Source organism: Rutilus rutilus, assembly GCF_951802725.1.
Source record: "Rutilus rutilus genome assembly, chromosome: 4".
NCBI classification, from domain to species: Eukaryota; Metazoa; Chordata; class Actinopteri; order Cypriniformes; family Leuciscidae; genus Rutilus; species Rutilus rutilus.
In genome coordinates this window covers 38,512,730-38,526,544 of record NC_140212.1, presented here as the reverse complement: position 1 = coordinate 38,526,544, position 13,815 = coordinate 38,512,730, and the positions used below count along the sequence as shown (strand labels likewise).

The 13,815-nt window shown below is 35.7% G+C and overlaps 1 protein-coding gene across 1 annotated transcript; it reads right to left on the bottom strand.

Moving 5' to 3' along the window:
• Window positions 1-675: 675 nt before the first annotated feature.
• Window positions 676-2,900, bottom strand: LOC311289223 (uncharacterized protein). The gene is made up of 4 exons (XM_084407048.1): window positions 2,139-2,900; window positions 1,984-2,037; window positions 1,732-1,863; window positions 676-1,235 (listed from the first exon to the last, which is right to left on the bottom strand). Exons 1-4 carry the CDS (start codon window positions 2,887-2,889, stop codon window positions 934-936), a joined length of 1,239 nt encoding a protein of 412 aa, XP_084263174.1. The 5' UTR covers window positions 2,890-2,900; the 3' UTR covers window positions 676-933.
• Between the last annotated feature and the right edge of the window lie 10,915 nt (window positions 2,901-13,815).

Sequence of the window (13,815 nt, the reverse complement as noted above, 5' to 3'; positions counted from 1 at the left end):
AATTTTTTTCATTTAGGCAGTTCATTTTTAGTGACACGGGAGGTGCCGGATCCAATAAAAAAGGTTCCGGATCCAATTTCGGAGGTGACGGAACATGTTCAAATTAAGCCCTGGTAAAACCTGACTTTTCAAATGAGCGTGAACGTGAACGTGAACTGCGCGTGCTGCTCATTCCTGCCAGAGTGAGCGCCGCTCTCGTTCACGTTCATTGTATGAAAAGTGATTCGTTCAGTTCAGCGTTCGGCGAAAATATGAACGCGTTCATGCACAACACTGCTTACATGTATAGACAGCTAGGACCTATGAGTATAGTGTCCCATACAGACTTTTATACAGTAATCTATTGCAAATTTCAAACACACACATTAGTTCACATTAATACAGGTTCATATGTTAATGATTCTTCATGAGTTTCATTTTAAATCATTCGATTAATGATTAAGAATAATTGGAATCACATTCTGCAAAGCTCCTGTTCTCTTAAGGGAAACAGTAGGAAACCACTGAAAGTGTTGTGGTTATCCTGGGTATCATATATCCTCCTGCCAGACCTAAGTCTCACATAGACAACATCTCCAACCTCCAGGATCAACACAACTCCATTCGAGGAGTTTAACTCTCTCTGAGGCTGATGAGCATATGCTATAACCACACGCTCTTCATTCTTAAAGTACACTTAAAAAGATATTACTTAACATTCTAGATTTAATAATTTAACAAAATACTTGAGTCACATGACATTCATGGGTCCTGTCTGTCTCAGTGATGAAACTCTTTATACAAAGTCACATGAATAGACAGCTCAGACTTTTATACAGTAATCTATTGCAAATTTCAAACACACATTAGTCCTCATTAATACAGGTTCATATGTTAATGATTCTTCATGATTTTCATCTTTAATCATACGCTAAAGGTTCAGAATTATTGGAATCACATTCTGCAAAGCTCCTGTTCTCTTAAGGGAAACAGTAGGAAACCACTGAAAGTGCTGTGGTTATTGTGGCTATCAAATATCCTCCTGCCAGACCAAAGTCTCACATAGACAACATCTCCAACCTCCAGGATCAACACAACTCCATTAGAGGCGTTTAACCGATCCTTAGCCTGATGAGCATCTGCTATAACCACACGCTCTCCATTCTTATAAATGGATACAGTTGCTGCAGTTGGTCCGTGACCAAATACAGAGATTCTGAACATGTACGCTCCTTTCAGCGGGGCTGTGAAAACACCTAAATCAAATAACAAGAGATATAGAATCAGATGTTTCCTGTATGATTTTTTAATTACCAAGCACACTATGTAAAAGTTTTGAAAGATGGCAGATAATTTCAGGCTACGTTTACATGACAATGATTTCCTAAAAACAGACAAATTTTTTTCTTTGCGTTTTTCGCGTACCGGCAACAACAACAACGATCCCCATTCACACAGATCCGGGGAAAAGCTTTAAAACGCTGTATTCTGCTGCCAGGCCAGTAGTTGGCGATGTCTTTTTGTAAAGAAACACTACAGATATAGTAGTATAGACTATAGACTGATCATGTAATACGCATGTGCATGACATCACCATTTTCACAAATTTACGTTTTTTGTTGTTTACACTGAGACGATAACGGTATTGTTTCCAAAAACTTGCCCCCCTGGAACTGCAGAGAGGTCTGAATGGAGCAGAAGGGTTTTCATTACTATAAACTGAGTTTTATGACTCATTTCATTGATAATTACCTGTAACTGGGTTGTAGGCGTTCCCTATGTTTGTGAAGACGTTCCTGTAGGTTAGTGTGATTTCAGTGGTAAAAGGACCAATATATCCACTGCCAGATTGCATCAGTGAAGCTGAAAAAGCTATTTCTCTGTCTGTTATTGAAAAACATAAGCAAAATTGTGATATATATTACACTATTACACTGAGAATGTATACACTGAATTTAACATCATTAACGGCACACTTTCAACATCATTCAAGCACACTTTCACCTCTATTTTCCTTTCTCAACTCCTCCACTTGACTCAGAGTAAGATTAGACATTTCTGTGAAGGAATATAGATTATGTTTAATGACATTCACACATTATACACTTACACTAACATTTACACTGCAATGTGCAAGAATGAATGTTTTGGTGAGGTACCATCATTTTTCTTGTTCATCTCTTCCCTCAGTCTCGTCTCTAAAGCTCTGATGTTGGCGGTCAGTTCTCTGTTAATGGTTTTCTGCTCTGTAACTGTGGCGGTCAGTTCTCTGATGTTTCCTTTCTGCTCTGTAACAGTGGCGGTCAGTTCTCTGATGTTCACTTTCTGCTCTGTAACGGTGGCGGTCAGTTCTCTGATGTTTCCTTTCTGCTCTGTAACTGTGGCGGTCAGTTCTCTGATGTTTCCTTTCTGCTCTGTAACGGTGGCGGTCAGTTCTCTGATGTTTTCTTTCTGCTCTGTAACGGTGGTGGTCAGTTCTCTGATGTTTGTTTTCTGCTCTGTAACGGTGGCGGTCAGTTCTCTGATGTTTCCTTTCTGCTCTGTAACGGTGGCGGTCAGTTCTCTGATGTTTCCTTTCTGCTCTGTAACGGTGGCGGTCAGTTCTCTGATGTTTGTTTTCTGCTCTGTAACTGTGGCGGTCAGTTCTCTGATGTTCACTTTCTGCTCTGTAACGGTGGCGGTCAGTTCTCTCAGAGCTGCATGGATGTCAGTGAAGAACAGATGGTAGTTTTGTTGGCTGTCAGTTGAAGCTTCATCTCTCAAAGTGTCTGTTTGAGGTGGATTCTGTCTTCCGTCCTCAGATCTGAGCTGTTGACTGATCTCATTCTCATTGAGTCCTCCATCTACCTGATGCTGTACGACACACACAAAGGTTTCCAACAGCAGCAGTAAACACACTAAACCCTTCATTCTTCACTGATGTTTGTTTCCAGCTCTTGCTCTTCATCCTCACAGATTCTCATGTTCCTTTTATAGTGTCCTGATTTACTGTCTTTTGTACATGATTTACATTTGCTCCAGAAAAATAAGTAGTTCAAGTTAATTGTTAATCATAATCAAAGGGATGTTCCGGGTTCAGTAGATGTTTATCTCTATTCATAACATTTGTTGATCTCAACAGAAAATAACTTTAACTCGTCTCTGTTTTTTTTGTTTGTTTATATATATATATATATATATATATATATATATATATATATATATTAGGGTGGCCCTTAAAGGCACAATATGTAACTTTTTTGCTTTAAAATTAGCAAAAATCACTATATCTATGTTATATATTTTTTTAGTTGTGTACTTACATTATCCCGACTGTTTCCAACAACTTTCAAACCAGGAGAAATTTTTATTTAATTTTTAGACACGGCACGTTTCTTTATTTCCGTTTTGTCGCAGTCAATGGCGTCATATCCGCATTGTCCCTGGTTTCCGCCTATGGTTTCCGCTCGTACTGCCATGGTAACCAGAGCTATGAGCAGAGCCCTCTGATTAACCAAAGCGACAGACGCAGACAACTGTGGAGTTCGCAATGTCTATTTGCACGCTGTTGTTGCTTCGTTAAAACATTATGGACCATGGCAAGCAGACTTTGGATAAAAAAGGAGAACTAAAAAGAGAATCAATATCAGCGCGGTGTTTTCAGATGCCAAGAGCTCCCATAGACCGTATATAAACGAGAGCTCCACGTCCGAGACTTCGACCGCTTCTACATGTACTTTATTAAACAGGTGAGCACATTTACATAAAACTAATCAATGTTATATAGTTCAGCAATGATAAAATGTTAGAATATGATATGTATGTTATTCTAATGTTGATCTAGCTTACTGCTAGTCTCATACAGACAAACTAACACATACATTTCAACACATTCAAATGCAGTTTAGTGTGCTAACGTTAGTGTAATGTTAGACCAATGAAACAGCGCTGCGTTACCTCGTTTAATTTGTCTAATAAACTGACCTGTGAGTTGTAATTCTGCACTCGCGTGTAGTTCGGTAGAATGAAATGTCCATTCCTTTTATATCCGTGGGACTCGCGTCGCGTGTGGAGCTGATAGCTGTCTCTTAGCAATCCCGAACTGCTTCATATCACAGTCATGATAAAAGCATCGATGTATTCAGTCATCCATAAACATTATTAGATCGGTCGGCTTGACGTTGACGACAAGATCCATAATTCTTAGCATGTGTTGCGTCATCAAACTACACCTTTGTTATTGTAAAGAGGTTAGCGACCCCTAGCGGCGAAAAATTCCATACTGTGGCTTTAAGTATACGAATTTTTTTTTTTTACGTTTTTCTGCAGCCTGACCCCCTAGATTTGTTCCATTTATGCTAAAAACACCCCAGAAAAAAAATGGGGCAAAAATATTAATATTTAGAGGTAGCTCAAGCACATTAAAGTTCTCTGTTTTTGTAGGCAATTCTACAAGTCAGCAAAATTCTTCATTCTAAAACGTTTAGCATTGAGCATTGTATTCAATACTATACACAGTTTGCAGAATGCATCAAATCACATAGCCTATTACTTGATCTAGGGGTGTCGCAATATACCGGTATTGACGATAATCGTGATATTCAAAGCATGAAATATCGACATCGTGTTAATTTAGAGCAATACAATATACCGGTATTGGCGATATTGGCGTTTTCTAGACGCAGCGCTCGTCCGCGCCCGCGCAGCTAGAGTGAAACACTCTGTCCACACCCGAAAAAAGTAAGCTGAGCTCGCCAGTATTAACAACAGAGTTCTTCGGCTTCAAAGAAAACAGCACCTTAGAGGTGGTCGCACACCGGACGAGAAGCGCAGCGCCACGTCTTTAAAATTCGAACACATTCTGTATGAGTGTACACACACCGGATGAGAAGCACAGCGCGGTTCTATTCGGCGTCTGTCCGCGGCGCCCAGCAACGGCTCAGGACCTTGTTCAAAATCCTGCCGCGACACAGAGCGCAGAAAAAAGTGTTCAGATCACAGACTCAGCAACTATTGTATTTAATTGTACAGTATAATCATAACATAGTAGCCTACAGACATTATCTCAATTCCATAATGTCCTTAAACATAATGATATTGCTGGCCATAAACTGAGAAAGTGCGTGTCCGGTGTGCAATACCTGGAGTTGTCATAGACGCGACGCGGCTATTATTTTACTAGTCATCATGGAATGGGAAACGTGACATTAACTGTTAACAGGGGGTTTCTGTGTTCATATATTTAATAAAGGGTGATTATTAAAATTAAGAACCCCGTTTTCTTTACTCATCTTATTTTTGTAGGCCTATTTGTATTTGCACTTGATTTTTTTTATTCAAATCTGCTATCTGCATGACTTTATTGGCGCCAGTGCAAGGCAGGTTTAAGAGCTTTTCAGTTCTTCAGGAAACCTTCAGACAGTGTTTGGCTTCAGTTTGAAACCAGATAAACTTCACATGCTTGTCTTCCTTCACAAAAAATTGCCATAGATTGAGTACGCAAGAAGTAAAAATGCATGTGCCTTGTGTTTATCAGTATCCTTATGTTTGTTGGGTAAAAAAGAAAAACTATATAACCCCCCCCCCCCCCCCCCCCCCTAGATTCTATAGATATCGCGATATATCGATATCGTGAATTCTTTTGGCCACAATAACCGTGGTGTGAAAAATCTAACATCGTGACAGCCCTAACTTGATCACAGTTCAATGTGAGTACAATATTAATTATATAACCAAATATATCTTACACAACATACATTTGACTATTGTAAGATAAATGATGCTACGTATCTTTTAACAGGCAGGCAAAGTAACTCATTTTGGAGCCCTAAATTCTCATCAATCCAAGATGTGTGCCAATAAGGCCAGGCAACAATACACCCCAATGGGGCTATTTTTTCCTTTACTCCTATCAAAATGAAACTTTACCCAATGAAAGTACCCACGAAAAGTAAAAAATTTTGTATTACAAGTTTCTTTGAAAATTCATTTTAATATGCAAATGAGCTATACACTAATCGAATATAGGTAACCCAAAATACACCCGCATAGGCTTAATTTTTTCCTTTACTCCTACCACAATAAAAGTAAAAAGTAAAAAAGTAAAAAAGTAAAAAATAAAAGTAACATTTTTGTTTTACAAGTTTCTTTGAAAAATCTATTTTAAATATGCAAATGAGCTCAACACTAGGCCTAATTGACTTATGGCCAAGAAACCATAAAGTCACAAGTAGAAAAAACAGGGGCCAAATAACTAACACATTCATGTCCATTCAGTAAGTTAACCTGTGCATACACATGATCAATTTGCCACACATACCTGGGTCACTTGCCACAAAAAGACTTATATTGACCTTAAGAATTGATTGCACAATCTTGCCTCCAGTTGCTTTCTAAATTCTTTTTTTTTTTTTTTTGCGAACAAGCCTTACCTAATGACATTCCCCCACAGATAACATCAGAAGAAAGTCAGAATAGCCATCTTAGTCATTAGTAACGTGGTGAGATTAAATTTTGGGCTGGTAGATTTACAAATGATTGGTATTGTTGGTAAGATTACGAGATTACAGGCAGAAGTCATTCTTACCAACTAAATGATTCACTCTCACACAGAAGACAAATGAAAAACCAGATAGACACACTTTCCAGACATTCCAGCTCTTTACAATAATTTTGCCAGACACCAAAACTGCTTCTCTTTTTGTAGTTAGCAAGTATTTCAGACCAGGCGGGCCACACATCAGACTTCCACCGTTTGTAAAGTAGCTTTGCAGTGTTATGAGAAGCTAGCAACAGCAATATCTAGGTTAGTTAAAGAAAAAAAAGAAAAAACACCAAAAAGAACCCTTTTTGTTACCGACCCTGAAGACTATACAGGAGGGGGTTATACCCCTGGCAGGTACTACCAAGCCAGGCAGTTTTCAGGTTAGAGGCCAGTCTAAAAGCAGCATTGCCATGACCCATTGGCAGTAGGATGATTGGATGAAGATTGGGCCGATGTATTTGTCATACATATGAATGGTGTTTCTGCCTATATGCAAATTAGGACATTCAATAAGTGTGGCACTCGTGCATATTCAAATTCATTTCAAAAGAAACTTGTAATACAAAAAAAGTTACTTTTCATGTATATTTTTACTATGTAAAGTTTTATTGTGGTAGGAGTAAAGGAAAAAATTAAGCCTATTTTGGGTGTATTTTGGGAATATTCGATTAGTGTATAGCTCATTTGCATATTAAAATTAATTTTCAAAGAAACTTGTAATACAAAAAAAATTACTTTTCGTGGGTACTTTCATTGTGTAAAGTTTCATTTTGATAGGAGTAAAGGAAATAATAGCCCCATTGGGGTGTATTGTTGCCTGGCCTTATTGGCACACATCTCGGATTGATGAGAATTTAACATATTTCCTCAACTAGGATTTCTTAGGACTTAGTATGTTGTTCTGGACACCTCATAGAAATGATCTAAGCAGCAAAAAAATATTTTACAATTAGTCTGTCATAAAACGCTACTTTGCACAGTTCAAAGTCAATAGTTCAGAGTTTCTTAACACCACGCATTTCTGTGAAAGTGGCTTCGTTAGCCCGTCGTTAACACAATTTATGCTTCTGCAAGAAATGCATAGAATATATTTTGTGCAAAATAGGTGTAAATTCAGAATTGCCATTAAATAAGCAAGTATGTAATTTAAATAGTTGAGATAAAATTAGGCAAGTGGTAATCATCACAAATTGAGCATAATAACTGATTATACAAAATTTCAACGTCATCGAGCCACCTCTAAATATTGTTCAAATGAGCTCATATTTTGCCTGAATAATTTTTTCATGTATTGGAACAACTTGAGGGGGTCAGACAATTATAAATCAAAACTTGAAAAATAAGGGCCACCTTAATATATATATATATATATATATATATATATATATATATATATATATATATATATATATATTTAAGATCAGTAGAGGAACTTATCCTTAAGGGATAATCGCAGAAATGTGCATCTCCGGTCGTGTGAATGGATTGTCAGATCTGCACGCTAACGCAGGTTAAGATCTCACACTTTAATAGTATTTATAGCACCTAACTTAATAAAACAGGCTGTGTGACTGTGAGGAGTGATTACCTCAAAATGTACATCCATATGCAAGTTTGAGTGACTTTATTTAAATTAAATTAAATACATTAGCGATTGTCACGTGCCAGTGATTATCCAGACCTCTGATATATATGATCACATGACTCTGATACAAGGTTTACAGGTTTACCAGCTTTATGTTATGACAAAATGTAAAGACTGGATGTTAATTTACACAGAAAATGATGGAATTTAACTTGTGTTGAATGTGTTAAATTCCTTTAAATGTTATTTTCCCCTGTGGAAGAAATTATATCTTTAAGATGTGTGTGACCATCATATGACAGTAAAAGAGCACACACACAATCCTTATTCTAATATGGAATTGTATTGGAATGAAAAGAGTGTTGGTACGTGACAGGAGGGCCTCCACTCAAGGATACAATATGATGAACAAGTCTAAAAATGTTCCACATATGGTTGAAAATACCATCATTGGCCTAGAAAGATTCATGAACATTCTGGGAGTCAAGACTATAAAGGAGAAAGGATGCCCTCCCTTCACTGTCACACTCTGCAGCCTCTCTGTGTGACTGTACTGTACGTCTGCTGGCCTTTTCTTGCAAGAAAATAAACCTCAAAGACTATTGGAAATGTTTGTCTCTTATTCAGTGATAGAATTTTGTTTGTCACCACACCCCCCACATGCAACAACATCCTTTATTAACAGATGTAAAACTAAAGAAATGCATAGATTAATAAGTACAAAAAAAGTAATTTTAGGATAAATTTTATTCTTTCCTTGATGTTACTGTATAAGTATATACCAAAATATACTGAAGATAACAGGCTATATGTGTAAAACTCACTATTATTATTCAACACAAAACTTGTCAAGTCAATACATTTGTAACGCTGAAATCCACAGAAGACAAAGATAAATTCAAGATTTATTAAACAAGTATTAACAAAAGAGCCAACAATGCGAGACAGTGTGCCAAACACAAACATACCGGACCAAGAAGTGAACACGAGGAGGAACTTAAATACACAGTGATGATGTGCAGGTGATCAGGTGATGGCAGATTGAGTGCAGGTGGGGATCATTGGGAATGCTGGGAAATGTAGTGCCGTTGAGGTATGTGACAACATTTGATAACGTATAAAAACATTAAATGTAATTATTAACCTAATTTACAACTTTTCATGTACAAGAATGCCCTTGATTTTGGGAAATTGGATTTATGCCCTTATGATAAAGTGTACAATAACTTGTTTTATGGTACCATAATATGAGCTGTTGTTTCGCATTGTGTACTTTGATCTTAACACCTGTAACCTTATTATTATTCTCAGGTTAGATAAAGTCAGTCGAGTCTGGCCTAAATGATAAGCCTTTTAAAGTACTTACAATTTGGTCAGAAAAGTTCTGTGGTATGTTCTTATTCAAAGCCTTAAAAATACTATAAATCAAAACTTCGGTAGACAGTTTTTGTAATCAACTACATTTCTTTTAATTTGTAACTTCTCTTTTAATAATAAACAAAAATGTAAAGGCAAATCAAATTTCATCAATAAAGCATAAAGTACAATAATCACACTTCCAATCATAGGTGTAGTCAGCTCTGGGTTTCTCAGGGCTTGTCCACACTAATACGTGTTCGTTTGAAAACGCATCTTTTTCTCTCCGTTTTGGCCTTCCATCCACACTGAGACAGCATTTTTATTAATGAAAACGAAGCTTTTGGAAAACGCTCTCCAAAGTGGATAAATTTGAAAATGCCGTTTTTCCATTGTAGTGCGTTTGACTGTCAAAACAGAGGTATTTAAAAACGATGGCGTAAGTTTACTCATGTGACGCATATTGAATCCATATGTTGATACCGGTATTGTGTCTGTCATGTGCGATTCACTTTCACACTGTTGCTAAAATATGTTACTTTGCACACTCTTCATATCACAGTCCTGCAAAGATGACAGAAAATGTACTCGCATTTGCTGCGTCAAAACATGAGAGCAGTCACGAAACATACAATCCCAGGTGAAAAAAAAGTATACTAAAATACATTTTATTTAAGTGCCCTTAGTACACTTCCATAATGTACTTAAAGTGCTCTATTTTCACGCACTTATTTTGTACTTAATATACTAAAAGCTTATCTTTAGTACTTCTTAAGATAAATTTAAGATCATCTCAATGTTCTCAACTGTGCTATTTTCAGACACACTGAATATGAACTAAAGTGTATTTTTAATATACTATTTCAGATAAAAAAAGTATTTTGTTACCACTTTTAGTATAACTGAAACCATCTTTAATGCGTTTTAAATACAATAATAAATTATTTAAAATATAATAATAATAATAATAATATATAATAAATAAATACAAATTATACTTATAATGTATTCCTAGGTTTAAACAAGTGCACTAAAATACACTTAATTAGTACACTTCCATAATGTACTTAAAGTTCTCTATTTTCGCACACTTATTTTGTACTTAATATACTAAAAGCTTATCTAGATCATCTTAGTGTACTCAACTGTGCTATTTTGAGACACACTGAAGATGAACTAAAATATGCTTTTAACATACTATTTCAGCTTTAATTTATTTTATTTTGTTACCCCTTTTAGTACAATTGAACCCATCTTTAATGCATTTTTAAATACACTTATAAATTATTTAAAATTTAAGAATATATAATATATACAAATCATATTTATGTATTGCTCACATATTTTTATATAGTAAATAATTTCAAATATGTTTTAACTATGTTAACAGTACCTTTATAAAACATAATTAAATATGTCAATGGTGTATTAAAAAATATTTGTATAAAACACACACACTTTGAAAGCTAGTAAACTCCAGTGTACATCAGTACAGCAGCATATGTAAACTGTAAAAAAAAAATTACATTAACATAAAATTCAGTGATCTGCAGAGGTATTATAAACAACAACAAAAAAACTAACTTCAATAAACCTAACTAGTCAATAAAGTGCAGTCATTAATAGCTGCAAACAGTTACAGTACTGTTACTGATTGGTCTTTGAGTTTGCCTCATTGTTGCATTTCCTTCGAATCAGTGCTCGCACCTCAGACGTGTTGGAAATTGTTTGATCACAGTGTCTGTGAAAGGGGAAAAAGATGAGTTTATTTTTATATTAAAGCAAAATTAACCTCTGTTAAAAAAGTAACTGTTCCCTTTCAAAAGGGAACTTGCACTGCTTCGATGATGCTATTGGGGAACGATGTTCTCTAGGCACCTCTTTAATTCTTCTGAGTCGCACTAGTAGTGTCATAGGCTGTCGCCAGTCAAATTCTATTGCCGTGATTGTACAGCAAACACCGGTTCACATGGAGGGTGTTCCTCATAGCGTCATCAATGCAGTGTCTCATTCCCTGTCCTCAGGGAACAGAGGTCGTAACCTAGATGTTTTTTATTACAACACAGTATGATGTTTAGACATTTCCCTCTGTTCTACATACAAGGTGAAAAAGACATACTGTTAAATGTATTATAAATGCATTAAAGTATATTTGTTTTGTACTAAAAACATACTTAAGTTCATATTACATTTAATAGTAAGTCTTTTCACCTGGTGAAAATGGAATTCTTTAACATGGCATGTAATGCTTAGTTCATATATTTTAACAGTAGACATTTAATATAAAATGTTAATGTAATTCAGAAAAGGAGTTAATAAAATAGCTCTTGAACAACTGTGAAGTCTACATGGTATGTCACTGTATCACAGCAAAAAAGGGCAATTTAGGCTAAATGTTTAACTGAAAAAGTATACCCAGCCAACAAGAATAATAATTATAATGTACAACAAATGCTAATCTTGTTTTAGTCAGCCCCCTTTGACTTTGAGAGCAAAAAAATAAAATAATAATAATAATAATAATAATAATGGACAGAAACACATTTTCAAAGAGTTAAGGAAATTAGAAGTAGTGCAAAATATTGTAAGCCAGGACAAGTGACTTGCAGCTGTCCCAAAAAAAAAAACAATTAAATAAACAGATTTTTACATGAATGAGCACAAATTAGGCTAGATTAGGAAACTAGGAAAAAATGTTGGAAAAAACTAGGACAAAAACTAAACAGTGAGCTAGGCTATTTATTTATGCAAACAGCAACTAAAACGTACCAGTAACTTCTGATAGCAGAGTATCTTCATCTCTTCGAGATTCGACTTGAAAAGCTTGGCTCTGATTGGTCAAATTGAATGTAGCTAAACTGAAAAAGACGTGCACCGAGTGAAAAATACGACTGGCAAAGTAAATGTAATACAAATCTTACCTAGAATCACAACATAATGAGGTTCCAAATGTCACAGGTCATGCAAACTTGAAGATGGGGGAAAAAATAAAAACAACACTAACAGTTACGTTTTCTATTTAACGTTAGAAAAAAAAAATCTAAATACTGTCATAATCACTCATTAAGTAGTTGCAAAACATTTAAGAATTCCGTAAATGATAGAAAGAAAAACTGAGATATCGTAGGCTGATGAAACCTGAGAGATTTAACTTATCCCTCTGATGAACATTCACCAAAACTGTTCACGTTTGAAAAAGTTAATCGCAAAAAAAACATCACCTAATCCATATGAATCGCGTGGTTTCCTCCAAATCCTCTAAAGAAACACGATCGCTCCCGTTTAAATTTAGACTTCTAATCTCTGAATTATTATAAATATAATCACATTCAATGAACGCACAGCAAGCTCTGAGTGAGGTGTGAGCTCATAAATATCACAAGAACCAATCACAGACGTTCAACAGCTCTGGAACCAATCAGGATTAGTCACGTGTGTTATTTGTGTTTTAAATTTAAACAAGTACAACATATTTTTGGACAACATTTAAACATCTTTGGAAAATGTATCTATGATGCATTTAAAATAATATGATGTTGATATCCTTGTGGGAATTTCAGTAGTAAAAACATATCATGTTATGGACAACAGCCCTTTACAAGTAGCCTACAAACAAGTAAAAGTGAACAACATTAATCTTAAGTGCTTATTGCAATGCTTAATAATAGTTGACAAATGTTTATAATAAATTAGAAGTTGGTACAAATATATTGCAGTAGGCCTAAGTGTTTAAACACACTAAAAGCTTAAAGGCACAATATGGATTTTTCGCCAGTAGGGGTCGCTAACCTATTTACAATAACAAAGGCGTAGTTTGATGATGCAACACATGCTAAGAATTATGGATGTTGTCGTCAACGTCAAGCCGGCCGATCTAATAATGTTTATGGATGACTGAATACATCGATGCTTTTATCATGACTGTGATATGAAGCAGTTCGGGATTGCTAAGAGACAGCTATCAGCTCCACACGCGACGCGAGTCCCACGGATATAAAAGGAATATGGACATTTCATTCTACCGAACTACACGCAGAATTAGCCTACTACTCACAGGTCAGTTTACTAGACAAATTAAACTTGTGAGGTAACGCAGCGCTGTTTCACTTGGTCTAACATTACACTATCACACTAAACTGCATTTGAATGTGTTGAAATGTATGTTAACGTTAGTTTGTCTGTATGAGACTAGCAGTAAGCTAGATCAACATTAGAATAACATACAGATCATATTCTAACATTTTATCATTGTTGAACTATATAACATTGATTAGTTTTATGTAAATGTGCTCACCTGTTTAATAAAGTACATGTAGAGCGGTCGAAGTCTCGGACGTGGAGCTCTCGTTTATATACTGTCTATGGGAGCTCT

Excerpts from the sequence above, each read along its gene's own strand:
- LOC311289223 (XM_084407048.1), bottom strand. The coding sequence starts at position 2,889 with ATGAAGGGTTTAGTGTGTTTACTGCTGCTGTTGGAAACCTTTGTGTGT. Across the intron at positions 1,864-1,983 it reads GTTGAGAAAGGAAAATAGAG|ACAGAGAAATAGCTTTTTCA; the intron begins GTGAAAGTGTGC and ends TTTCAATAACAG. Across the intron at positions 1,236-1,731 it reads CGCCTACAACCCAGTTACAG|GTGTTTTCACAGCCCCGCTG; the intron begins GTAATTATCAAT and ends TATTTGATTTAG.